General features: G+C 43.0%; 1 protein-coding gene across 4 annotated transcripts; it reads left to right on the top strand.

The window, feature by feature from the left end:
- Positions 1 to 25,468, top strand: LOC111244628 (pumilio homolog 1-like). Of its 4 annotated transcripts, XM_022791911.2 has the most exons (8): positions 32 to 149; positions 2,893 to 3,594; positions 10,912 to 12,458; positions 13,488 to 14,362; positions 14,616 to 15,643; positions 15,940 to 16,271; positions 16,643 to 17,165; positions 17,499 to 25,468. In XM_022791911.2, the coding sequence occupies exons 3-8, from the start codon at positions 12,220 to 12,222 to the stop codon at positions 18,084 to 18,086; spliced, it is 3,585 nt and encodes a 1,194-aa protein (XP_022647646.1). In that variant the 5' UTR covers positions 32 to 149; positions 2,893 to 3,594; positions 10,912 to 12,219; the 3' UTR covers positions 18,087 to 25,468. The 4 variants fall into 4 exon arrangements, with proteins under 4 accessions (XP_022647647.1, XP_022647644.1, XP_022647646.1 ...); XM_022791912.2 differs by lacking the exon at positions 2,893 to 3,594 and having other exon boundaries at positions 1 to 149; positions 15,955 to 16,271; XM_022791909.2 differs by lacking the exon at positions 2,893 to 3,594 and having other exon boundaries at positions 1 to 149.
- Positions 25,469 to 25,471: the final 3 nt, after the last annotated feature.

Genomic DNA, 25,471 nt, shown 5'->3' with positions numbered 1-25,471 from the left:
ACGAAGAAAAAGCGCGTTTCGTGATCAACTCTGGCCAAGCCTCAAGGGCCATGTTGTGTATATAGCAGCCTCGTATGTGCGGTGTACATAGGCAGGTGTAAATACGTGTAAATATTGTGCAACCCTTGCGACAGCCGGACACGCCTCAGGTACGTAACTCCAAAGTAGCGCGTGCCATTTACGGGCCGCAAGATCCTCTCGAAACTGCCGGCCCAAAAAGAATCATATTATAATCACGGTTGCCGCTACTGCTACCACTACTGTTACTACGGTCGCCATATATACATGCATACAGTACGTAGAGCGGGGTTAGTGCAGCGATCGACAGGGCAAACAGCCCAATACAGAAAGCTGATCGTGCTGGACAAAGTACCATCACAGATTAATGCTATTGTCACACAACGCTATTGCTGGAGCAGCCACAGCAAAACAAAACTCAAGCTAAATCAATCTATTGACGGTATCGAGAGCGCTACACAGGGAAAACAGATCGATCAACTTCTTGCCTTCGATTCGGGCCGGAGTCAGTCGGCGGTTGGGCCGCTCATTGAACCGCCGAAAACGCCGACCCGAAAAATTGCCCAAATGACGACTAGCGAAATTTCACGGCCAGCGCTATGTGGTTCGTGCTCCTCGCTGTCTTCCATCGTTTCTATGGTTGTTAATTGTGGTCCCATGAGCGTTTGAGTTTGTAGGATATGAGAATTTAGCGTAGCAGTCAGTTTTGAGTTTCACTCGAAACAGGACGAATGGCAGGACGGCGGACAAAGAACGGTCGTCTTCTGTGTCGTGGTTAGACTCCTCGGATCCGGAATGCTAATGATGGTGACACCGCTTGCGGACGATGGCCTAGCTTGTGCTAATTCATGTGGGCATTGAAATATCTGTACACTAGTATCTGGCAACATGGACATGCATATTCGTTAACGGGTCCGCCCGATGCGCGACCCAATCCGCAGAAACGGAGTCGACTAAGTCGATTAGTTTTTCGAGAACACGTTTTATTTTTAGAAGCCTGCTATATACGGAAATGTATGTGGATCCGTTGTGTTGACGAGTGGAAAGTATTGTAGTTAATTATTATATTGATGGATGTTTTTGGTTTGTTTGATATCGTTTTCTGTCTCTCCAGAAGCACACGACTTGGTTAAATAATGGCCAAGGCGGCGCTCGATATCGCTGCGTCAGATCTTCTCGGATGCTGCGTTTGTTGTTGTTGGTGTTAGTGTTTGTCGCTTGTCGCGCCGCTGTGTGACCTATGTTCTGTCGTTTTCGTGTTACTAGTGTAAAATATAGCTAATATTACTACCAGGACGCTCCTGCTATCTTGGTGTAGTAATGAGTCTCTATTAATAATAAGAATCGCAGTAATGAACAGCTTCATCTTTTCGTCGGAGAAAATACTCCCCTTCTGCTGCACTGCGCAGCACGGATAGCAGCGCCAGCCGCTGCTGCACCAATAAAAACAATAGGGCATAACCACAACCGATGCTGCTGCTGCTGTTGACAATAGCTCTTTCCATTTCGTGTCCTCGTATAGTATTATTATTAGCAGCCCTTCATTTTTCCGGCTTCTTTTGTTGTTGTTGTTTCTTTTGCGCTGCGACGCTGTCGTTTTCGTCGGTAGGCTACAGCAGGAGCGAGACGAAATAACAAGGAAAATCGCTCGAAACGAGACAACAGTCAGCTTGCGTACGACGAAAAGCAACAGAAACGGCAGACAAACAGCCAATGCTGATAATGGTTATGACGATGCTGATGGAGCTATTGCTATTATCGTGGCTGATTGGCTTCTGCTTCCTGCTGTCTACAAGTGCACAGAATCTCAGATCCTCGTGGATAAACAATCGTCACTGTTGCGGTGGTAATAGAGTGATCAACGCAGACGACACCCCTATCCAGCAATCTATTCGGTGTTAGTGACACAACAACCGCTAGCGACAACAACATCGTCGCCAGGAAGGAATAGAACGAACAATAATGAAACAAGTTCATAAAATTATTCATAATGAAGTCTAAAGGAAAACAGTAATGATAACAAGTGGAATCATAAGTAACTGGTTTGTGATACGTGAGAGTGGACAGAAAGAAACCATGGATCGCCCACTCGTCTCCGTCGGTGTGCCGAGTCTGTTGCGTGTTTCGCAGTCTATTTGCTCTGAGGTGTTGTTTTTGTGTAGACTTACACCTATCTGCTGTGAGCAGCGTGAGCTATGTCCCTGTATGTGTGTGTATTCTTTGGGCAAAATTAATCAATTGCTTACAACGAATTGTTCATTCTATCACAGCGTTGTTTGTTGGTTAATGGAGGCGATAACAAATTGCCACACTCTTTGCAGCTCCCGACTAAAATGGCCGTATCATCAGTAATCAGGCTGAGTCGTAGGACTGCGCTACGGCTGCCGGTGCTGTGTTAATAGATGACGAGGCATCACGCAGAACAAAAGCGAAAAGGAGCCTGCGTGTCTGGACGCGACTGTCCTTTCGCTAGTGGGACTAGTCAACTCGTTTGTACAAATGCGTGAACTTAACTTGATCTATAGACGCTGGTTACATCTGCCATAGTATCTTCCTATAGACGTTATGATAAGATGAAAAAGTAACAAAATGTTGATTTTGTACTTTATTCTCGCAAAAAAACTGTCAAAAGAAGGAGAACTGGCAGGAGGTCTCTTTTATTGACGATTGCTCAGATGTTTCGCTTTCCATGTTTGGCCGAAAAAAGAACAATGACATATGTGGATGTGGCTTACAGCTCAATTTATTATCTATTTACTATTGGCATATCCAGTCCCTGGTACTACTATTTCATCGTATTCGTCGTTTTTGCTAAAATGATGAGTGTTGTTGTTTCATGTGTCGTATGGGCTCCGGCAATCACTTTGTCTGTAGCTTCCACAGCCACTGCTGATGCTGTTGTTCGCACAGCTGTTGCTGTTGTTGTCATTCGGGGGTGATTCATTCGCCCACTCTTCCCCCCGCTTGATGAACGCGCCAGACGATTTCTATGCCCACAATTGCGCGTCTGCTTGTTCGTCCACCTCGAAGCAAAGGACCGTCGTTACACTTTATCGTCGTTATTCACTCAGCATCTTCCTCTAGCTTCAAATCCCTCTCGTCGCTTAGAGTAGCAACTGCCGGCAGCGTCATAATCATCTCTAAGAGCCCTGATGGCAGCGGCGACTTCCGCAACGCGCGGCAACGCCAAGAAGACGTCGGGTGGACAGACGGCCAACGAATGAACGCCTTATAGCCGCCCTGTATTTATTTACCTGTCGTGTTTCTCGTCTCTTAGCTTGTCTGTAAGTCTATATGTGTTGTCTGTAGTGGTTGTGCTAGCCGGTGGTTGCGATAGCGCCAATGATAAATGGTCGGTAAGCGGCGACTAAACCCAGTGGTTAATCGGAGGGCCGGACGGGCGCAATGTGCTCTATATCTTGCCTATTGTTTCTGTATCGACCACTCTCTCGCATAGATAATAGGGGCAATGACAGTGACACTATACCACCAATCGAATGTGCGGATAAGCGCCGTCAATGCTGGAACTTCCGTGTCAACAACAACCCGCATGAGCCAATAGGACTAGTGCTAATGGTAAGCCGTTGTCACCACCGTCATTGATATCGCCGTAGATGAGTCGACCAGCTACCAGCGCTCAGTCGGTCACCCAGTGAATTGCTCACTCTTGACACCTATTATTGATATGTGGATTGCATAAGCCGACCCAGAATTGGCGGCACCAAAATTCAACAGACACAAATGAGAGAAGACCTAAACAGAGAAATTTGAGTAGACCTAAACGGACACAATGCATACATGCAGCATTATAATAGAGTACAGCGAAATCGCCATTTAAAGAAGCGCTCAAAATCATGCACATATCGACACGTAATAGATACTTAACCTAAAGACAAAACCGGTAAGTTCAGAGAAAGAGAAAGATGAGAGAAGAGGGGTAGAAGGGAGATGAGCAGTGGGAATAAATTGGTTCTTTTCACTTTGTTTACATGGTCATCGTCTCTGTTGTTCCGGTACTGTGCCGTCGTTTATGTGACTGAGTTGGGTTTTGTGGATATCTCTCGCCTTTTACAATGCCAGTCCCAATAACGGCAACAACTATAGCAACAATCATCTAAACTACAATGTAGTATGTATTGGTGCAAAACACGGTGCTGCTACTATGACATGTTGCTGTCACCAGGGGGTGCTTTGTACACCATCTCTCGACGGTATTCGTCGGTCACGCATAGAAGCTTGCCTGTTTGGTCGTTGGGAGACCGTTTACTTGTTCACGGTAGTCTCTCGTGGCCTAGACAATGATATTATCGGTCAAATAGCGCTGCTCAATCGATGCCATTAGTGGCATTGCCAGGTAACCATCGTTGAGTCAAAGCTAAACGGCAACAAAGAGGCTTTAGTAATGATTGTTACTCTATAGATACAATGGCGCCATCATCAGCGATGGCGGTAACTTTTCGGGGCGACAGTATCGGTAATACTGCAGATTGCTGTTATTGTCTCGTCACCGTTGTAGCTTCGGTCGTTTACTGTTTCCAATGTCAGTCCCTCCTTGGGCTATAGAAACATACAGGATGTTCGGGATAAAGTGAGACATGCATTTATAACTACTACGGATACTAGAAGCCAGCCAGTTTTTGAGTTAGAGCGAAATCACAAATTCATCATGGCAAAAGGCTCGGTGTTCGATTTTGAGCGAAGATCAGCTACTGTTTAGTGTCGTCCGGACGGACGAACCCCATTGCGATTATACAGATTTTTTTGGCTGCCTCGAATGTACGCTCTGCGTCGTTGAATTTTCAAGCAGCTTTCTGTGAGATTAGGCAAAAGGTCTACAAGACCAGCTTTATCCGAAAAGTTCGAAAGCTAATTATAATACCGCTAAACCATTTCTAAATCATCCTGGAATTAACAGCTCGTATTGGAAAAAAGTATCTACTGGCGACTAGGTCATTCAGATAGGGCGCTTGAGTTTTTGGGACTTTTGGCCCAGTACTAGCTCCGACATTTAAAACCATTAAATTTTTTGTGGCTGACATGTCTGAGCGATACTCTAATAGTCCATACGTAATATTGAGAAAAACAATATTAAACGGTGCTGTGTTGAAGATGAAATTCTGATTTTGTGTTGGATGACACACCGCTAGGTGGCTAAGGGAAATCGGACAAAAAAAAAGTAGTTTAGCGACAACATTGTGCATTTCAATGAGTGAAATATTACCACCATCGAAATCGTTAGCGCCAACGCAATTTTTATTAATTTAGCAAACCCTCTAGATACAGGCGCTACTGGCTATCCTTAGCCTCCTAATACGTGTGTGTGTGTGTAATTTTAGTATTTCTTAAAGTCAGGTAGCGTTTCTGAAAACAGGAGTCATTTATCCGAATATGCATTGGAGTGCAATTGTTTGACAAAAACAACTGTTATGACTACCTAGTCCAATAATTGTGTATCAAAATTTAGATAACCTCAGATGAGCTATGACGTCTCGTTCGCTCGTAAGTTCTGATGAGCGTCATGGAGCGGATGGGCCGCTGCACTAATTGTTTGACAAAAAAAATACCACCTCTAATTCAAATTCATCTTCAATGTGTAAAGGCTCGTTATTACATCTGGCAAGTATCACTTATAATTTTTTGGTATTAGACTGCAACTAAAGCGTAGAGTATGCAGAGAAATTTGGAACGGTTCAAAATAGGGGCATTTTTTTGAAACAATGTCAAAACAGGGCGTCATTACAAACATCTCTCTAGCTATTTTAAGTATACAACAGCACCGTCATAACGAGCTCGATATCGCTTTCCAGAAATTTTGAAAATGTAGGGTTATGGTAACGGTCATACAACAGTTAGTCAGATGACTAGTTAATCAGTGATATGGTAATTTGCTATTTCCTACCGTACCATAATTCTCCTCGAACATCAACAGCCGTTACGTACACCTAGATCGATTTCCCAACCGTCTATCTACGATTGGTAGTCTTTGACATCCACTGGACACGTATAGATTGATGATTAAGTAAACGAGACCGAACTGTGCTCCGACTAGTGTTTTTAGTAGAAAAAGAGTCGATGAAAGGCTGTTCTGCTATCGCTGGAGTGGTGAAGCCACCTGTTTACGGCTAGTAATTGCTTTGATCTCCATGTACCAGTTAGGTATACATTTTTTAATTGTTCCTTCTTTTAAAACAAAACAGAAACGATATAATTATTTTTCTTTTTGATTAGACAACGACTAAATGTAAATGGAGCAAAAATAATTTGCTCAAGCTAGCAACAGTATTGTACCTTGAACAGTATTTTCACTGATTGTCTCTGCAACCCCTCTGTTGTTTCATATTAGATGGACAACGGTTTTTCGGATTCCTAGAAGGTTTGCTTGGCGTTTTTTATTCTCCCTCTATGTTTGGATATATATATATATATATACAAAAACAATTCAGTTATTTTTTCGATGTTTTTGCTCTTTAGTTTGCTTGCTAGTTAAGAACGCCATCTTGTGTGCATGTGTGCCTCCTCAACTACGACATACTAAATCGTCACTTCCCGTACGAAAGTTCTCAGCTGGTTCCTAGAAACACAATCCGTTTCAACGACGGAAACAGTAGCAGCTGATGCTTGTAACAGTCCGTAATGAGTGCAGCTAGTCGGAATAGAGAGACTGAATCGTAGAAGCATTGCCTGGCGGTTCTTCTAGCCTTTCAACTATCCTGCGGCTGTTTACGTATATCTATATGCGTATGTGTAGGAAGAAGAATGTATCCCTTCGTATGTACATGCACTCATGGATGTCTTCAATGGCGCTCCGCTTTTCCTTCCTTGACTGGAGTTTCCACCGTCGCAGTTTCTGATTCATCTGCTGTTGCTGAATGACACTCAAGCAAGTAGGCCGACAGACTACCTGTCATTACCGGCATACAGTAGTGATTGATAACGACCGAATGATTGTAAGCGGCCAGTAACGAATATCATTGCCACTACGATATTGACGACTCCGGCCGTCCAGCGCCGAAAACTGATTCTAATTGAGCCGTCCTAATCATGGCCAATAGGCATATGCATATGTGTAACATTATATTTCGGCTAAGTACGTGCCATTACGATTTGCTAGTATGTGGTATCGTTGAGTAATGCGTCTGCAGAGGAAAAAAATGTCGGGGGGAACATGAAATATGAAGAGGAACTGTCTCGTTGAGCTTCACTCACAGCAAATTCATCATATAATACAATTATGCTGTATATACGAAAGCATATTAAATAAGGTGACTGCACCAGCAATACTCTATTTATGTACCACTCCGTATAAAAGTCGGGCGTAAAAAAGTAATTATTCGAAGAAAATTACACAGCGGTTGCTAATTGAAAGCATTCAGTGAAGAGGCTTGTCAGAAATTTGACATACACCATCACATGTTGGACTCATAAACACTATCTGTGGCACCATTTTATGTCGTAATGTTAGAATTCGATTAGCTGAACACGCTTAGACAATGCAAAAATTCTTGATTTTCTTAAACGACGTTAATAAAAGTGTGAGTGTTTCCGTCATATAACACAAAGAGGCTGTCCGCGAACAAACCGCTGCTGCAACCTGAATGTCGAATCTGTGATATTATAGAAATGTGGAGTGAAACGTGGGGTTGAGAAGAGTGACGTCGCACAGCGAAGACGTCTAGGAAAATAAAGACTGTTGAAGATTTTTGCATAATAGGATTGCTTCTTAGTGCATTCAACAGTACCATATGCGCTCTGTTGTTTTTCGTGTTGTTTGTTTGAACCTGAAACCGCAGGTAAACTAGTTTACACTGTGAACGCCTAATTGTATTGTAAACTCAACGGACACAGTTGCTATATAGACAAAGTCGCTTGCCGGGCACGCGTTCTTTCGGTCACGCTCGTCTCATCTTTGGGTTTTCCTTCATTGAAGCGACACAAAAATTTGGTTTCCTATTTATTATTTATCATTGGGAATCACCTCTAGCAGATAGTGGCCAAATTTATTGTTCGCAAAGAGAGATTCTCAGTGAGCAGTGGGTTTATTGTGTCATAGCGACATCATTATCTTGCATTAGTTAGGGATGTGCGTCTACTCTCTCGAGACTCGTATTGCTGCGACGCTGTCCATGCTGCATAGAATGTACGGGTTACTTGTTTACCAGTGGTATGAAAGAGAGTGAGTTATGTCCTGTGTGTGCTACTGCTGTACAAAGGGAACCGTCTGTTCTCGTCTGCTAGTCTGGCTAGTCCGTCTGCTTTCGTTGACGTCGTATTCTATTGTATTGTTGTGCTCTATTGTTATCCTGCAGAACGATCTGTTTCTGGCTAGCGGTGGTAGCGATTGTGGCAGGCGTTTTCCACTGCAGCAGCAGCTACGTGCGTCACAACAGTAGATCAACTCTTTTTCCTTTTACGTCACGAAGCACCACCTCTCAGATGCAGAATGTTTGCACGTTTGTGTGTCGACGTTGACTGTTGCCATCCCCACGCTGTCTAGCGTTCTTTCTTGTTTTATACTGTTGATGCTCTTTTGCTGGTATTTGTTGCATCTTGATGTTTGATTGCATCTTCTTTTAAGGCTCACTGTAGCTCATTGTCGTTTGCCTTCGTCGGTTAGCGCGCGCGGGCTCGGTGGCCACAGAACAGACAAACACAAAGATGCCGAATTGTGGTGCCTTTAGTGGCAGTAAAATGTCAATTTGGGGCAGCGTGTATTCATATGTAGGAGGCAAACTTTCTATGCTGACCGCGGCTGGGGCGGCAGTGCTTCCCTGGCGAGGGAAAGCGTTGCCATTTTTTGACTGTGTTGGATTTTGGTGTTGGTTGAAGTTCTCCAGCCGTTTTTATTTGAAATTGGTTACTTTTTTTTTGCTGTGGTATCGATTCTCTTTTTGTGGTTGTATCACTATTGCGAAAAATGACGTGACGATCGAATATGCAGATGGCTGGAAACAATAGGTTTGGTTGTCTCTTTTAAAGTTCTTCAAAGAATGCCTCGCCAACCAGAAAATGAATATAGAAGCATATATGATTGCGAAGATACTGATTTCGCGGCAGATAAGTGTGTGGTTTAGATCTCGGGGATTTGTTCGATTTAGATATTTAAAGGACTGTACGTGGAGTTCTTCGAATTAATTTGGGAAGCTGTTCAAATAAACGTCATGACATTATTATTGCTTATTACTGACAAACTTGTAACTACGCAATACGAAGTCAAGTATTAGCTCGACCAAAAGAAGAAATATAGAGTAACAACAGGTAAATTGAATAAAAGAATACTGCAAGAATCGATTTCTATTAATCATGCAAACGATGAATGGCTTCGACTATTCGGAACACGCGAAAACCGAATCCCAGGCTTAACGAAATGGTGTGTTCGTTGTAGTGCGACGATCGACTAATATCGCCGTAGATAAAAATTACTGATATAACAGAATAGGTAGTGACGTTCTTACTATCTAATGTAGCTTTTTCTGAGCTGTAAGTTTTACCAAGTAGTAAACGACAATGTTTGTAGAAATTGGTGTGCCTCTAGCTTTATACCAGCGTCGTTTCGGTTATTTAGGAACGATACGGGGAACGATACGAACAAATACCTATTGACAGAAAAATACCCAAATGCGGTCCCTACGGAATAACAGCTCGTTCTGTATATAGGGGGAGGTCACGAGTTCGTTAAATCTCTGTCCCATCACAATGCGGCTCATTTTTATTCAAGCAGACGTTTCTTAACGTTGTTCCTGGCTATTCAGTCAATCGGATCAAGCACCGAACTGCAAAAATATTCTGATTTGTAAGTACTTTGGTATGATGCAGTTGTAGAAAATGACGGCGTATCTTCGAATGTCTTCTTTTATTAGCTTGTAGGAGGGATATGTATCAAATTCGTTGTATTCTGCGGTTCCGATGATAAGCCTTCAGGTGAATTACTCTAGTAGTCCTGAGAAAATCCTGTTCCTAAATGACTCAGATGAGTCATTGATGATCATCAGTTGAGAGTTCCCCGAGTCTCTCGTTTTCTCCGACTCAAACCTGATGGACTACTCAAACCTAGAGAAGTCCTTGAACTCAAGGTTATTGTATCTGTAGTAGTATTTATTGATATGCTATATATTCCCGTTTTTAACAATAGGACATTTGCGCTGTTCAAGTGATTTTCATTGAGTGATTTTTTATATGCCTTAATATTTTGCTGACGTCGATTTAGTTGTGCATACGCTTGAGCCCAAAGTTTTTAGCTATATTTTATTAACGCCGTTCCTATTAAAGAACAAAATGTCCGATTTACGATAACTAATCGATTTTTTAAGTAGTCCTCAACTTGAACCTCTACTATACATTATACCGACCTTCTAATATGTGTTTTAAGAAAGAAGAAGCACACAGAATGCACAGGATGTTTCCATAGTATCTAAGTGTTTTAGTCAGCAGCTATAAGCTTATTGACGTCCGATGTGCCGATGATTCTCGAGTACACGAGTCCACAATTTTCGGCCCAATAAGCACGTCAGCTTGCTCATAGCTCGTGCCAAAATTACCATAGTTTCGTCTTCAGCGTTGTTTCTTGCTGCATTTGAAGCGTCAACCAATACTGACATACTGACAGAAAATTAAATATGTGTTGTTAACGGTTCATCCTTTATCGTGTATAATTTAAATTTACAAATAAGCCAAACATTTTTACTGCTTATTAATACAGGATTGCTCTATCATCCATATCGTCATAGGGATATTTTTGTAGTTTACCTTAGTTGTGTCACAAATAAACGATATGTACGACAGTGGGTCAAGACTACGTTATCATAACATCGACGTAGATATTACTCTCAGTATTTACTCGATTCATCAGCGAATTTTAATAACTAACCGTGTCTGTTCATTGACTTCCCGTTACAGACGCTGCTGTGATTAACACCATCTTGAGCAAACCACAGCAACAACGGCAGAAACTCAACCACAGCAGCGACAATAACACGAATATCACCAAAAACAGAAAAGAGGAAGCAAAAGACGAGAAAACAGAATATTTCTATCGATCACGATACCGACAACATCGGGGTCGATTCGTCGAGGCCGAGCGTCGCGCAGGACTATCTATCATCCTTACATTAAACAACAGGGATACCCAAATCCATTCAGATTTACGCGCGTACAGGATTAGATACACATACACAAGTACGGACACATACACACACACCTAAAAAGGATAGATTGTTTACACACTTCCAGTACATACACGCATATTCATTTACATTCAAACAGCGAACAGAGTATATACGACGCTTGTGAGGAGACACTGCGCTTTTGTGCCGCGTGCCTTGAGACCTGTGCCGCAACGTTTTTTTTCGCGCTAAGAAAGAAAACTATTTCCTAGCAGAGCGCCTCCAACGCTCGCCTGGCGTTAGCGAGCCTAAGACGAGGCGTTTGTAGGCGTGTGGCGCTTAGACATTGTGACAGACAGCGACAAACATCATTGCTATACACGTAGACACAACACACGCAGATTTTATGAGTAGTTGAGTTTGATAAGGACGTTTGAGTAGAAGACTTTTTTAGGAGTGTCGCAGCTCGAGTCTCGTGTTGTTTCGGGGCGTGTTCTGACTGGTCGCGCGGCTCAGCGCCAAGTAGAACTAGGCAGCAGATTGCGCCTGTCAACCAAGGAGATCCGACTCAAATAACGATCTGGCGGAAGGGTCCTCATTAAAAGTGGGGGCTCACCGATGATGTAATAATTTAGACCAACAAACTCATCATTCAGCTACTTCTACATAGCTTTGCATAATCTGGAACAGGAACTTATCCACCAAATACAATATTTCGGCCGTGTTTCTCCTTGATTACGACGACGGCGAAAACGGCAAAAACAAAAGTGAAATTATCAGCTACAAAGAAGAAAAACAAAGCAGATAATTCCATTGTAATAAAACAAGGGGAAAGGGATAGAAAAAACAGCGAGAAGTAACTACTACGGCCACTGTAGACAAGTTCATATACGACACGACCCCCTCCCCGCACAAGAGCTATCACGTCCACTCTACGAACCCGCTATATCAGTTTATCAACCCAAATAGATATATCGATAACGCGTGTCAAATTATCAACTTTTGATCACAAGAACGGCAACAACATCAACAGTGAATAATAATACAGATCCACGATACACTTCACTGTGCCAGCTTAATCTGCGCTGACAAGACCACAACTATGGAGATGCTGAACGGCACTGCAGAAGGCCCGCGAACAGCGGGCGCACCACCAGGGGGAGGCCGCGGTGGTGGGGGTACTGGGTCGAACGGTTCGCAGTCTGCCGCAGGCAACGGAGGGCCAGGTAGCGGAGGCGGAACCAACAATGGACACGCCCCGTCTGGATCTCCGGCGTTGACAGCACCTGGAGCCCCAGGTTCGGGGGTTCAGCATCGAAGCCAAGACGACGCAATGGTCAGGTAAGTCGTGTGAGCTCTTGAGAAGGGGATCTTCAAGCTGATGCCTTCTAGCTATTCTAGTATACCTCTTGGAAGCATGACCATGCGCTATACCGAAAAGGCCTGGGAGAAGTTTATATTCATTCCTTCTCAATATTGAAGCTTGCTGAAAAACAATGTATAGGTGTACCCTATAACTTGAAAACGGACTTGCCCTACCTTTAGGGCTAAAAGTATCTTTTAAATTATGAAAGAAATTAACGATCTTCTATCTATCAGCCATAAAGTGAATCAAATATGTATAAGATTCATTTACGTTAACCATTGGGTCTAGGATACGCACTTGTTCAAAACTGCTGTAACAGAATCGTTAGTTCGCTTCGTGACGTTGCACTTCGTTTTTCTATTGAGTCTGAATACTTACGTTCACCGAAATTTCTTCCGAAAGTCATGGAAAAATTCAATTTTTGGCGCTGTCCTCAGGATGTCCTTTTTTGAATTGTTCTAATGAATTATCTGAACAGGTCAAGTGGAAAACGCACATCTAACTGCAGTGATTGCATAACGTCATAAAGTGTATTTATTGGGTGAGAGATCTCACATATATATCGAACGTGTGGTTATTCAAACTTAGTGGCATGTATCTTTTTATATGAAAACGGACTTACCCAGGCATGAAGCTTTCATTGTAAACCTGTCTCGTGAGGCTAAACCTATTTACACCTGCATTAGCGGGAACTCCTAATTATGGAAAGATGATTTCGTCTTTTCTGATAGATAATACACATATATTTATGGCAAACAGTTAAGAATCATTAATTTTAGAGAACGTGAAACTTTTCTGACTAGTGGAAATCTTAGTTTGACATCCTATGAGATATGAATATCTCATTATAAAGTACAGTATAAAGTTATGAACAACTTTACGATTCATATATGAGAGTAATATACCTTATGCCCTACCCAAATTTTTACAAGATCGTTCTTTGATTTTTAACTAATGATTTTCAATGTTTTCCCATCTCTCTTGTTATCTCTGTTGCGTTGCAGCTATTTCTTTCAGCGATCTGAGACCGACTTTCAGTCGTACGCAAAACATTCACGGTGGGTACTCGGAGATGGCACCGACGGAATGGGTACAGGAGGTGCTGGTGGCGACCCAACCGCCGAATTGGAAAGCGAATTTCAGGCGTTGGCTCTTGAGACCTCCGCCGGTCCCCAGATGATTGGTCCTAGCTCTGCCAAGAAGCTCTGGGCTCTCGACTCAGTGTCTCCTGAGCAGGGCGGGCCTGTAGGAGGTGTCGGCCAGAAACAACTGGCGGATGAAGCTAGCAAGGGCGCCGGAGGTTGTGGTGGAGGTATCTTTGTTGATCAATGGCGCGATCCAACGTGGAGCGGTGGCTATTCGCAACCAACAGGGCCTGCTGGTCCCGATGGTACACACGGACAACCGCCTGTCCTAAGTCCACGCCTGAGCGAGAAGATGGTCGAATACGTTCTTGGCGGCTCGAGTCCGACGGCCATGGGCCTGAAGAAAGCCATGGCGGGAAAGGAGCCAGCTGGGGTTAAAAAACATGGCGTTGGAGTCGCAGTAGGTGTGGCAGGTCAGCTGGCCAATGGCACACTCACCCATGACGACTTCGGAACGGCCGGCGACGAATCTTTGGACAAGAAGACTGCCGGTACCATAAGAGGAGCCCCTTTTGATATGGCGATGGCCACGGGACCTCAACCGCCATTGGGTTTTCCGGATTACGCTGCACATGCAGCTGGTATGAATGGACACAATCTGATGAGTGCACTTGATGCACCAAGTGGGATGTTGCCAGATTATTCGACGGGAGCGCCGAATGGACCAAATTCACAACAAGCCCTTGGCTACCTACATGGTGGCGGGCAGAGACAACAGCAGCAACCTCCACAAGGTATGTAGTATGACAGGACAGTTAGCACCGCGAGAACAATAGTATCTTAGCTTTCAAGAAAGAATATTGACACGTTTATGGTACGGTAATTGTTGTCAATTCATTAGTGTCATGTGATCCATGAACATTCGCAATTTTATCTTAAATGTTTCTTTCTTTAGACAATAAGACACTGGTTACCGACTTCTTATCGTAATATATGAATCCTTTCTATCTCGTTCTATATGTATATGTCGTCATGGGAACGTTGCAGGGACAGGCGGACATATGGTGGCTCACATGATGGCAGGTCAACAGCCTCCGCCACATGCGCATCCTCAAGCACAGTTTCCACCACATCACCCTGCGCAGCACGGGCATGCGGGTCATGCTGGTCACCCGCGGAATCCATACATCACCGCAGCAATCAATCAGGACCCGTACGCAACGGCTATGGGTCTTGTATCACCCGCTGCTATGCCACTGCCCGCGCAGTACTACGGAATGCCACCTTGGGGCATGTACCAACCGCCTGGACCGAATCCTGGCCCACCGGGGCCACCCGGACCGCCGGCAGTCGGTGCTGGGGGAACCGGGCCCCACGGTCCACACCCTCAGCACATGGCGGCCCAGCGGCCGATCACGCCAGGAGCTGTCAACGGCGAAGGTCCACCAGGTGGTCCGGGCAGTTATGGTGGGCCTATGATGGGCGGTTATTACGATAATGTTAGTAACGTTATGATGGGCCGTGGTGTTGGAATGGCTGGTCCGCCGGGACCGGGTGGACCGCACGGTCACCCACATGGTCACCCACATGGACATCCACAGGCTGGTGTTAGGCTGCTGCAACCGCCAAGTGGTCATATGGTGAACATGGTCAATGGTCCACGTGGACCTCATGGCCATCCTGGCAGCCAGCAGATGCAGCTTAACCAGGCCGGAGGACAAGGTCAGCCCGGGTCGGGAGGCGACAGCCTGGGTGGTGGCGCCGTAGGTGTAGGCGGACAGTCCGGTGGAGGCAGTTCTTTATTTTCGGGTGGCGCAGCTGGCGCGTCCGGCCCATCTTTGGCCGCAAGCGCTCTTGGCAATTCGCTCAATCCGATGGGAAATCTAAGTAGCGCCTCGTTTGGCAGCAACTTTGGGTCCAACAGCGGGGGTCAAAATACCTCAGGCATGGCTGGACTGGGACCAATCGGTAGCAACCCCATGGGACCCATTGGCACCGGGCTGGACTCACAGCAACAACAACACCATCCTGGTGCTCGAAGAGAGTCGTTTGATCGAAGGGATTTTGGTAATCAGGTTGGTGTTGTTTCATCGTATAAACACTGTTTGTGTGTGTTCGTGTGGGGTGTGTGATGTAGCATATTATTAACTTCGATATGCGTTTGGTCACATCATCTGTTGAATGACATTTTTTTTATTTATAAGCTCGATTAAAAAACATGGTTTTCTCTCAATTACTAACTAATAATGACATTCATGGCTTCTCTAGTGTTTTACTACGCTGACGACGTGATTAATCAACTAACCCCTCTCCGCTTTCACTAACCTCTTACTAAGTGTTAAACACTCGACGGATGAACATGTTGGTTCAGTCGCTTCTGTTCCAGGGAGGACAGCGGTCGTTTGGCGAACCATTCGGACCAGTGGGGAAGTCGCAGCTTTATAATCCACTGGGACTAGTAGGCCCGCCGACGCAAAGCCTTACGCCCCCGCTGTCGGGGCTCAACGGTTCGTCGTCTAACCTCAGCCTAGGACCCACTTTGGCCTCCCGACTTGTGTCAGGTCCCGCTGGGCCTGGCCAGGGCGATAAATTTCCCACGATGCGTAACGGTGGCCTGGGTATGGCTGGCTTCGGACAGGCAGGAGGTTCAAACCTGTTCCCTTCGCATAACAGTAGCCATCCCAATGTCGGCATGCAGCGAAAGTGAGTTTGACTTGCCACCTAGTAAAACATGCAGTATACTCATAGGAGAATATATTAATGTTTTCTGTGATAGGTGTCTTACAACAACTAACATCTCGCTAAAACCCTGGCTAATGACTAAGAGCGTTCTGACAAACTAAATACGCTTCCTATAAGTTGATTTCTTTCGTATCTATTAAAAAACCAGGAGAAACTGAATCAAAAATTCTTTCGTATCTATTAAAAAACCAGGAGAAACTGAATCAAAAATATATACTCAACAATAAGTCATTAACAGCTTAGATAAAAAAAACAAAAAAAGGCTTATATATTTGGCATTCTTCGCCTATTTGGGGCGAGTTATTATAATTGGTTGCTATTTTCTCTCATAGTGGCGTGCTTGAAAAGAACACCGGCCGGTCACGTCTGCTGGAAGATTTCCGCAACAACCGCTACCCAAACCTTCAGCTGCGTGATCTGCTCAATCATATCGTCGAGTTCTCGCAGGATCAGCATGGCTCACGCTTCATTCAACAAAAACTCGAACGTGCCACTCTGGCTGAAAAACAGCTCGTATTTAATGAGATCATCAATTCGGCCTACTCACTTATGACGGACGTATTTGGAAATTACGTTATTCAAAAGTTCTTCGAATTCGGTACTCCCGAGCAAAAACAGGCGTTGGCGGCACGTGTCAAGGGCCACGTTCTTCCACTGGCGTTGCAGATGTACGGTTGTCGGGTAATCCAGAAGGCCTTAGAGAGTATTCCATCTGAACAGCAGAAGGACATTGTTAAAGAGCTTGATGGACATGTACTCAAATGCGTCAAAGACCAGAATGGTAATCATGTTGTTCAGAAATGCATTGAATGTGTGGAACCGCTTGCGCTCCAGTTCATTATTGACGCGTTCCAGGTGAGCACCAAGTAATTATGGTATATATAACAACTAATCTTTAAGAATCAAAGTAATATTAACAAAAACAAATGTAGTATAATCATGTAACGTCACTGCCTAAAAAATTCCGATAGCATAGATTTTGATTATATTGCGCCTTATAATAAAACCTCGACTTGAAAGAATTATTTCTTGAGCCATTACATTATTTCCTACATGGGAGCATTTTCCTTAGCACGAGGTACTACATATATGCGCTAGTTAAATCTGACTACGTCTAATTCTCTTTCTCGCTTTCTCTGTGTGTATAACCTATGTCCTGGCTATTGCTGGTATTCACCCGTGAAATAGGGTCAAGTGTTTGCATTGTCAACGCACCCTTATGGCTGTCGCGTGATCCAGCGAATTCTGGAACACTGCACGGCCGACCAGACATCGCCCATTCTTGAGGAGCTTCATCAGCACACGGAACAGCTCGTGCAGGACCAGTATGGCAATTACGTGATTCAGCACGTGCTGGAACACGGTCGTGCCGACGACAAGAACCAAATCGTCGGAGCGGCTCGCGGCAAGGTGCTTGCCCTCTCTCAGCACAAATTCGCCTCAAACGTCGTTGAAAAGTGTGTGACGCACGCGTCACGACAGGATCGTGTCCTTCTCATCGAAGAGGTTTGCTCATTCCTCGATGGCAGTGCCCTCTACACGATGATCAAAGACCAATATGCTAACTATGTTGTCCAGCGAATGATTGAGGTCGCTGAGCCACCGCAGCGTAAGCTGCTTTTGCAAAAGATCCGCCCGCATATGGCATCGCTGCGCAAGTACACTTATGGCAAGCATATACTTGGCAAGCTCGAGAAGTACCTCATGAAGGGCGGACAGGGAGGTCAGGGAGGTGCCGCGGGACTCGGCGCTATGGACCCGCACAATACACCGTAAATAATTATACCCGTAGTAGTCGTAGTAGCAATAGTCGTCGCAAGAAATCTGCTGTGGACACAAACGGATTGACATGGACGGGTGGACATAGTGATGAGTGTTGAACAGCGATGGCACCGGCAATGGAGGTTAGAAATGAAGATCAAACCCTACGAAGTGAGAGGCGAAGCTAGAGGTGAGGCAGCTGGTTACATCAATACGGAGACAGCGATATAGAATTACTAATTATATGGACGATTTATAGTTGGTTGACCCTGGATCGTGGCAGAGCAGAACATGTATGGAGCATCACGAGTGCGTGAGATGGCAACAAAAAGAAAAGGTTAAATGATGAAGATGAAAATCAAACGACTACGATATGATCGACACGGACAACTATATAGAATGTACCGATAGGTTGCGACGCCTATAGAAATCTAGGCAAACACACCATTAACAAAACTACCACAACAATAGCATCAAACAGAAAAGCCTCAGCTTAAAAACGCAAAAATAACTTATTGTCACCAATACAACTGAGCTACATATTGAATTGAATGATAAACTGACACACATAAGAACACATGATCATTACATATAAGAAATAAATTCGGTGAGGCAACAGCATTAGAGGAACAGATCCACAAGCAGCAGATCCGTAGCAGTTTAACGAATGCAAACAACACGAAGCTGCAAACAAACACTGTATCGTACATACGTTATTATTATTACAGAAGGGAATAAGAGGTTTAGTAGCTACACGACGCACACATTCACTTGAATACAGGGCGAGATGTTGTAATTTAACAATGATAATTGATTATGATAATGGTTTTGCGGAAAAAAAAAAGAACAGATTACTGTCGAAGACATGTAGACAATTGTATGCGAGTAGGAGAAATACAATGGGGTGTCTGCGTTGAACATATGGGAAGATGAAATTCTACTCACTTCAGTTTATTGATGACGCTGCTAACGGTTGCTGCAAAAGATTAATAGTAAGGGCTAAAGAATGGAAATATTCATGTTATTTCATACGAATGGAACTCCTAGGACTGATGTAATGGGAGGATCCAAATGGATCGATCTTACAGGAGTTGAGCGCCGCTCCACGATTAGCTGACTTGGCGCATTTCGCCATGTTAACGATAACGAATAGGAGGGTCGAATGGGGGCATCTTATAATTAGTAGCAGCATTATTAGGTGAGAAAACGATGAATGTTAAGAACGTGAAAACTTAATTTTTCGCGAAAGTTGCAGGAGGAACCACTACACTTTTGCAAGTAGCAAAAGTAGGTTTTGAATAGATTAACTATGGGGGTCTGCTTGAAGCCCGAGAAAATGCACTTAATTCGCTAGATGAGTCTAGATCGAGAGCACGAAACAACATGCATGATCAGTAATATTTGAAACATTATGGAATGTTAGCTTATTTTCGGGGGGATAAGGTTTCAAGAATAGTCAACTGATTTCAGAGAACGGGTAAAAGAACGCTCCTAATAGACCGACGCAAATAACAAATATAAACGACGAAAAGGAATACAGTGTAGAACCGCAGAATAGATCAGCGTGAAGTTATATCATTGGGAGCCAAAGAGGTTAAATGGGAAAGGTGTCTTCCCTGGGAAATTAGTAGCTTTTTACCGAAAAGGACGTAACAGATTACACGACAATAAGTGAGGAAAAAAATCTTTGATTTAAGGTCGTCGCGAGGTACAAGAAAGCTGGGAAGAGCCCTAATTAAGAAAACATGTTAATTCCTACTATTTACATGCTAACATGTTCTTACATGTTAACTATGGCTATTTGTATTTAGCATAAACAAAAAAAAACAATAGATCCACACGAAAATATAACTGATGGATATACAGGAGGATTGACCCACCGCGTATCACATGCACTGCTCTCCCAAAATACCTTCACCCCCCTCGCTTGCTTCCCAATAATGATTTTTCAATTAATAGATCACGCGATTGATGTCAAATGATTGGTTGGTTCGAATCATTGGTTCCGAGCATCGACTTACGAAAATCGACGAAAGCAGATGAACAAAAGGAATTAGCTCTCGTTTTGTACCGGACTCCTCAGATGACAGCGGGCGTAATGTGATTTCGTGACGATATAGCGTTTCTTTGGCGAATAGACCGAAAAAAATGTGGATTTTGGATAGCGCATGACGCGTGTGATGATGAATGTTAATGATGAATGTGTAACGTCATGGTAATAATAACAGTAATAAGATTAATACTGGATAATAAGCAAACAATACATAATACTGTGTCTCGTTGTCTCGTGCTGCCCCAACGACAACCGCGCCCAGATGCGGCAACACATTGGCTATTTGCCGACGCAGCGACCCAGAAGGCCCAGCAACGAGAGCGACCGTAAGAATACGAAGTTGTCCCCCGCAGGCGCAAAATGATTGAAAGAAAGCTTAGAACGAGTCGGAAAAGACAGTTAATTTCTGTCAACTTATATTATGAAAAATATGAAGGAAAACCCGGTTTGTCGTCGAATATGTTTGTCACAACCTCTGTCATGCATAGAGACCGCTTGGTGATTATTATATATATATATGGCGACATCCGTTCCAACAAACGAACAGTGATGACGGATAACACCGCTTGGCGACAATACCAGCAAAAAGCAAATACGATATGTGACAACGTACAACAGCATGGAGAACGAACGAGATATAGTAACTAATATGGTAAATAATAATGAAACGGTTGATGATGATTATACTGAAGTGATATGGATCGACGAAAAATGCCAACGATACCTATAACGAAGGAATACACAATATTCTAGACAACAGTAATACTAAGTAATAACTGCCAAGGTTAAAAAGCATAACGCCTGGATTTGCTGGAGAACAGCTCTGGCACGCGCACAGATAAATATAACATCAGTTTCATTATTATCAACGATAACGGAACATCAGCAGAAACAGCCTAAATAACAATAACTACCCCCCATTGCGAGCTCGTCAAGGGAACATGGCGTACCTATTGAGCTCTAGATGTTGCACAGAACAGTTATTACTTGTAGCAGTGACGCCGCACTGCTGTTTAAATACTACACTGCTATTAGTACGCGTACAGATTACATTATAGATTTTGTCACTATATGCCCTTTCCTGTGCTGTTATGTAAGTACATAAGAAAATCTTGTATTTCTTTACTTGATAATTATTACAATGATATATCATTGTTATTATTACTGAATGAGATAATCTAAGGATCGTGGCCTCCACATGCGCATCGTACAGAAACTGACACACAAACACGTAGAACATTCAAGGACATCTACAAAGCTATGGGTAAAGCGTACTAGACAAAATGTGTCCACACTGAAACATAATTATGCAATCAAGCCACAGACAAACAAAAGGCCGCACAGATACGATATCCAAAACACAGGCTTACAGATGTCGAAGATGTAAATAACCGAAACAATCCCACACTCACGATGAAAACATCATCATGAAGCGGGGATAACGGAAAAAAAAGAAACATTTATTTCAACAAACAGATCGCCATTGAATCATGTTAACATAAATTCAGTTGGTTGACAATTCTGTTATCTAATGACAGTAAGTTATTGTCGAAAATTAACATTATCAAAGGGCCTATAGTAATATTCGCCGTTAAGCACGGGACAGTGCCGAAATTTCTAATTTTAATTTATTTTTTACCTCATCAAAACAACACATTGATCGTTCAGTTTATCGATTGATCATCGGCCTTTGCAACCTCGATATCGAATCAACTCGATTGTGATATAGAAAAAACATCATGAATATATGTATGAATTTTGAGTTAGTTTCCAAGATGATCTGTTTCGAGTCGATTTGGACAATGCCTGTGTTTGCCGATTCGTCATTTTCGATCGATAATCGGTGACCATCAATGGATGGACTGATTGATTAACGTCTTTTTTTCCTATCAATGTTACAAGCGTTTATGCGTAGTTACGCACGAAAAGTATTTCAATGAATCAATGGCTTTCGATTTGGTTCGCATACCATTAGTACAGAACAGTGCGTCCTTCGCTTCCATGCAGCCCGCCCCGGTTCAACTGAATTAGAGAGCGAGAGAGAGAGAGAGCGAGAGCGAGAGAGAGAGCGCGCGCGCGCGCGTAGAGAGGGAGAGGGAGAGAGAGGGAGGGAGGGAGGGAGATGTGGAGAAAGAGGGGGATAGAGAGGGGGAGGGGAGAGGGTAATAAAAACTCTAGTAGTATAAGTATTCAATATTGTAGACATAGTTGGTCAAAAAGCTCGCAGTTTTATACAACAACAAATCAATGTTATAGATGTCGCAACTGGAATCTGCTATTTTGTCTCCCATCATTTTGACTTGACAGCGAAATTGGTGTTCCCGAAAATTCGAATTGTCGACTTATTAATGAAATGTGATCTCATAATCAATTTCGAACTTTGTCTAGCCTTGGCTATTATCGGATGTTAATTTAAGCGTTTTATAGGCACTTCAAAAACACATAACAGGCTAAATAGGTGCACGGCCTTCAGAGCGCCCATCAAATGCTCGATCGTTTTATCTATACGTAACAATGTGCCTATAACTGCGATATGCGTGGACGTCTAAGAAAACACGAACGTTGTCACCAGTTCAGAGTAGTTGTAGAATAGATAATGTTTGTGTAGAATGCATACAGGCTCAGTGGTTTCAACTGTCGTTTCGATCGAATGCCATTTATCGATTATCTCTCAGTCAGTTTCTGGTAGTTAAAGATGAGCCATATCGTAAGCGGGCTGAACACGAGACAAGAGTTTAACGATGGAATGGTTAGTTATTTTCTACGAATGCAAGACTAGCAGAGCAAACAATAATGTGTGAAGAGACAAGTGAATTTCCTACATAAATTAACATATGGTAGCAGCTCCGTGGTAGTAACCTTGACCTTGCTGATGCTTTTTTTTTAATAAAAAAAATAATGACAATAATGATAATAATAATAATAACGAAATAGATATGTTGCAGCCGCACCGATATCAACCGCCACCTGTAATGACGATACCAGCATGTAAATTGTAAATAAACGTTTTGTACAGTTTTAGACGAGAGGAACAACGGGCGAGTAAGTTGCGACCGTGCGAATCCGAAAAAAAATGCAATCAATGACCTAATGATGATTGACTGTCGTTTGAATTCTGGTGACTCTGGTGTAATTAGTCCTGTAATTATATTATCACTACGACTACTACTATCAGATGTATATGCATGATAATGACAATATGAGGCTGATATGAGGCTAATCGTGATAACGATGATATGATAACAATTAATAAAACGATGACTGTTATAACGATTCATATATGACAAAGCAGCATTCAAAACAAAACAAATGGGCGATGAACGCAATACGCAATAATGGTGCGATGTTGGACGTCGGTTAACAGGAGGTGGAAAAAGATTTATAACGAGTAAACTACCGACACGGCCACATATATGGCAGTAGCTAAAAGATGGCTGCTTTTTGTCTTGTGTACGAAACTATGAAATACCCTGTTGATGCTGGACTGGACTGGACTATCTTACAACTCAGTACCAGGTAGAGGGTGTAGAAGAAGTTCATGGTAAACGGTGATGGCAGAACACCGAAATCGTCGCGTATTCGGCGGCTTTCTCGAATTGAGGGCCCGTCGACTTTTCGATTATTCATGCCATTATTGTATGTATCCTGGTATTGTTTGTATTATTGTTATTATCCTTATGCTGTCATCGGAAGAGGCGTAGCAGTGAATGCGGCGGGTTGCACATATTCATCACGCAGACGAGCTCTCAATCAGTCAAAACTACAGACGGTGGCAAAGCACAAAGTCAAATGCGGGGACGCCAATGTGATGTGAATAAATCGAGGTCCACGCAGCGTGAAAAAATTTGGCGACACGACACCCTAATATTCAGATAAAATAAACACTGAGAATAACAAGTACTATACATCTTAAACGACAACAAAAGTTACACACAAAAGCAAATATCAACAGACAAAACCTCAATTGCGAAGCAACATGTAAATTCTATAAATATATATATATAAATATGTATTTGAAGGCCGAATGATTTATCTGGAGGGGGAACTCCCCCAACGTTGTATTAAATGTGTGTATTGCAAACTTGATAGAAATGGGGAAAACGTACAGAGGTCTGCACAGAGAAAATATTTTCATAGACAAGAATGCCTGAAATAGAAAGAGGTTCACAAAGAAAAAAAAAAGGTATAACTGTCATGTAAAATAAAATATTACCGGTTATTACTTCCTCAATTGTAAGCAAAAGCTGCAACCTAAGTAAAATGGATTATTCGATTATCAGAAACATGAATTGCCTGGAAAATGATAAAACGAAGAGTGATTTTGCTAGCTGCGGGAGGGCACCTATGCGAAGTTGGGGATTGGCTGGAAACTCTTAGGCGCGTTGTTAAGCATTGAGCGAACACCGAAGTACAAGCGAAGTGATATATTGGAGGCCAAGACGATACGTTTACTCGGACAAGCGTAAAATTAGAAGAAAAATACTTAACCGATAAGGGTGGTACCAGATTTGGTCAAGCTGGCGTGTAACCAGGTTGCGGGACTAATTATAGACAGCCTTCAGCGAAGAGAATGACGCAACGTAAATAAAGGTGTGGGAGAGGGGTCGTCCGGCACAATGTGTAAGTGTTTGTTTAACATTAGTGATAATAGAAACGATTAGTGATCACTGTATTATAGTAGATATATTTGAGGGATTTGTGAAATGAGAACCGCCCACCCCTATAGCGGATGGGTTATCGACGGCAGAACGATAAACGCGAACGAACGATAACATTAAATAAACGAGCTACTATATATACCAGTTAGCTTCATTCAGCACATAGCAAAAAGAACAGGACACCTCAGCGATAACGAGACAAAGACAACAACTCTGGTCGAAGCAAATGCGGGAACTCTGGCGCGGTTGTCAGGGCAAAGTGCTGTCTCTATCAATATACATATAATATACTATGACATTTAAGCTATATATATATATATATATATATATATATATATATATATATATATGTATATACATATATATATAAGATATACATACGTGCATCCACGTGAATAACAACAACATGAAATCGTTGCATGACCAACAACAAGTAGGCAACAACCGATGCGTGTAGTGACAGCAGGTAAATAGCGAAAATACTCAACCGGCACAAATAAATATTAAGAAAAATCAGAGTAATGCCAGGATAATAACAATATATCAGTGATATTCAGATTATCCATAATTTGATGAAAATTTGGGGTAGGTTAGAGAAAAAATACAAAAATATGGCAAAAAAGAGAAAATGGGACAAAAAATCAAATAAAAATAAATACGCCGAAGGTCGCTAACGCAACCCTGAAGTT

The sequence above is a fragment of the Varroa destructor genome, unplaced genomic scaffold (assembly GCF_002443255.2).
Source record: "Varroa destructor unplaced genomic scaffold, Vdes_3.0 BEIS01000002.1, whole genome shotgun sequence".
In the NCBI taxonomy this organism is placed as follows: domain Eukaryota; kingdom Metazoa; phylum Arthropoda; class Arachnida; order Mesostigmata; family Varroidae; genus Varroa; species Varroa destructor.
Note: the sequence above shows the minus strand (reverse complement) of the source record. Positions and strands in the feature narration are given on the sequence as shown.